General features: G+C 45.5%; 1 protein-coding gene across 1 annotated transcript in view; it reads left to right on the forward strand.

The window, feature by feature from the left end:
- The window catches only part of LOC106817675 (ras GTPase-activating protein-binding protein 2-like), a gene marked incomplete at its 3' end in the record, with an annotated part of 18396 nt that extends 15346 nt beyond the window's left edge, over positions 1 to 3050 (forward strand). The window contains exons 4-5 of the mRNA XM_014822359.1: positions 1172 to 1256; positions 2899 to 3050. Of these exons, the coding sequence (XP_014677845.1) occupies positions 1172 to 1256; positions 2899 to 3050 (237 nt within the window). The remainder of the gene's footprint in view (positions 1 to 1171; positions 1257 to 2898) is intronic.
- Between the last annotated feature and the right edge of the window lie 31 nt (positions 3051 to 3081).

Raw genomic sequence — 3081 nt, forward strand, 5'->3', positions numbered from 1 at the left:
CACACACACACACACACACACACACACACACACACAAAAAATCTTGTTTAGCGCTAGTTTTTCTGATAAAGATTTACTTATATATATGTAAATTCGTTATAAAAACCTAGAAATGGGCAAAGAGGGTCCGCAGGCGTCCGGGGGACCGGATCTGATAAATTTTTGCATTCTAGACATCAAAATTACTGCTCAGATTCTCTCAGAATCCACCAATTTTTTTAAAAAATCTCTGGGGGGAGGTATCCCCCCCCCTAAGTGGCCTTCGACGGCTTTTTAAAACACCAGAAAAAGTAGGCAGCAAAAAGTGCCCTTTATTTCTTTCTGGACACCCCTTTTTCAAAAATCATGGATCCGCCCCTGGTGAGCCACCCGCGCGGGGGTCAGGGTCGAGCGAGGGTCATGGTGGAGAGAGGAGAGTTCAGTGTTCTCCGTCTCAGGGCGAGCCACGTGCATTCGTTAGAAGCCGGCACACGCGGCGAAGGTATTTTGCCTTGTATGCCCGTGTGCTGCTGTAGGGACGTAGTTTGTAAGTTATAATTTATAGTAGAAATAATCAAGAAGACGTATAGAATTTGTGTTCACTAAAGAAATATATTGTTTACAAAAAAAAGTCAAAGTCGCGTCGTCCAGTCTCTCCCCGTCCAACCGTCCCGTTCAAATGACCTGCAGCCCTTATATATCAACCCCGCATCCAATCACGGCCCAGTTCCACTCTACCCCAGCCAATCACACACACCAACACTCGTATTCGAATTATTGCGTGCGGAATGCACATATGGCCAGCATCTGTACAAGTGTCAACCTAACGTCTGTAACCTATCTGCTAGTACCCAACCTAACTATTTCTATGCTAAACGGTCGATCCTAACCTATGCCTCTACATTTACTAATTCAATGTGACATATGTAAAACATATGTTACACTGCAGCTTGCTACGACTCAAAGTGATTTGGTCCTCATCTTATCTCTCTCTCCATACTATTCACTCATAGGCCAAGTACTTCCAATACCTGAAACGTTGTGAATAGTCTGGGGTGGGCATTTGGGAGTAGGGAGGATAAGAAAGTCTACTCCCGGATTGTCTTGCATCTCGCTCGTAACGGCGATTAAGATGAGGCCGTCTGCGTCGCCACGGTTACGCTAATCGCTCGCTCGCTCGTCTGCGTTTCAGAGCACGAGATGGAGTCGCACCAGGAGATCGACGTTCAAGATCCCACCGTGACGTCGTTCTACCAGCAGGAGGAGCCACCGACCACGTACGTACCTCCTCCGTGCGCGTCGGCGCGCTAACAGATATATTGATGTATCGCGATACAAACCAGGGCCTAATCCAAGCCATTTTTAATACCGAATACCGGCCGCCCAAATTACTACTCCTAGCAAAGCGCCCAAATTACACATTTCATAAAATGCCCAAATTAGCAGAGCTCTGAAAATTGTGTAAAATTAAATCTCCATGTTTCTATCGTTGTGTGGGCGCTGTTTTATAATAAAATGTTCATATAAGATTTATAATCTATTATCTGATTAAAATTTTAATGTTATACATCTACCGGCCCCATACATAAAAAATATTTTCGGCTCGCTGCGCTCCCCAAATGATTTTTTACGCTTTCTACGTTTGCCCATATTATCAAGCAGCTACATTAGCCCCTGTGTCCACGGGGCTTTTTTTCCGGCCCCGTTAAATTTTGACGATTCCGAGAAACGAAAGTCGAATCGAGAAAGAACACGGGTTGTGGTGTAGTAGCTTCCGGGGAGTACTGTTTCTAAAACACCGGACGTCTTAAAACACCGGCTAACAAAGCTTTTATTATATAATTCATCAGTTTAAAAAAAATCTGCCCCGTCTAGAGAAAATCGCCCCAGTCGAGTAAATGACCGGGGCCTTTTTTGGCCCCGTGGTTTTCTCAGACGACGAAGCCTACTCTACATCGTGCCATGCTTGATCGACCCAGCGTGTCGTTACCTTTACAGGGGTGGGAGCCGTTTCGTGCTCAAAGTAGAAGAATGTGACGCCATCTAGTGATAGGTGTTTTAACTGTTATAATAAATATAACATAGTAACGTATATAACTGTTGGCCTCGCATTGCGGGTTTTGTGATCTAGTGAAGTTTCTAAGAAGTCCGAACAACTAAGTGATTGGTCTCGTCAAGAAGTGGTGTTCGTAGTCGGTGCGCGTCGGCTTTAGACACGCCTCTTGACCGTAGTGGTCAAGCTGACCGTTCCACGTGCCTGCGTGTCGAGGCACGGCTAAGCCTAATCGTTTTACGAGCGTGGTTGCTTTCGCTTATCTGTATTGTCGTCCTTGAGCTAACGAGCGGTTTACATTCTTAATTACTTTTCTTAATCAACTTCTTTCCAACGCGCGGTTTATAATAACTTTAGCTTCATTACAACTAGTGATGTCACGATCATCGATTATACTCGATCATCGGTTGAACAGTGGCTCGAACCAAGCGCTTAGTGATGTCACGATCATCGATTATACTCGATCATCGATTGAACAGTGGCTCGAACCAAGCACTTGGTTATCAAAATCCATAATCGATTTCATCAAAAAAAAATTTTTTAATTAAACTTGAACAAGAAAACTTGGAAAAGTGATGAGAATCAGAGATATCATCGCTACTATACAAGTTATCCTTTATTAACATACATGAATTATACACACAGTAGTAAACAGTGCAAACGAAACAGTAAACAGGGCTAAACAAGCACACACATGCACACACGTACATGCACACGACGTTACGCACACGCAGGCATTCAACACCCCGAGTGACCGATTGTAACCGATCATCGGTTACTTGGGTCCAACCGATGATCGATTACGACATTACAACCGATTGACAACACTAGTTACAACTAACCGTGCGTTCTCTTGTTCTCCACAGCAACGGGACCGGGGGAGACCTAGAGGAAGCCGAGGGGGAGGTCCCCGCGGAGGAGCCGATGTCAATCGTCTCGGAGGAGGTCGTTCAGGACGAACCGAAGCAGGAGGCAAAGTTGTCGGAACATGAGAGCGAAACCCCTGCCGAGGAGCTAGGTGAGTGGGCGAGGGGGAGGGGGCGAGGGAA

This window comes from Priapulus caudatus, unplaced genomic scaffold (genome assembly GCF_000485595.1).
Source record: "Priapulus caudatus unplaced genomic scaffold, Priapulus_caudatus-5.0.1 Scaffold1824, whole genome shotgun sequence".
Taxonomy (NCBI): domain Eukaryota; kingdom Metazoa; phylum Priapulida; class Priapulimorpha; order Priapulimorphida; family Priapulidae; genus Priapulus; species Priapulus caudatus.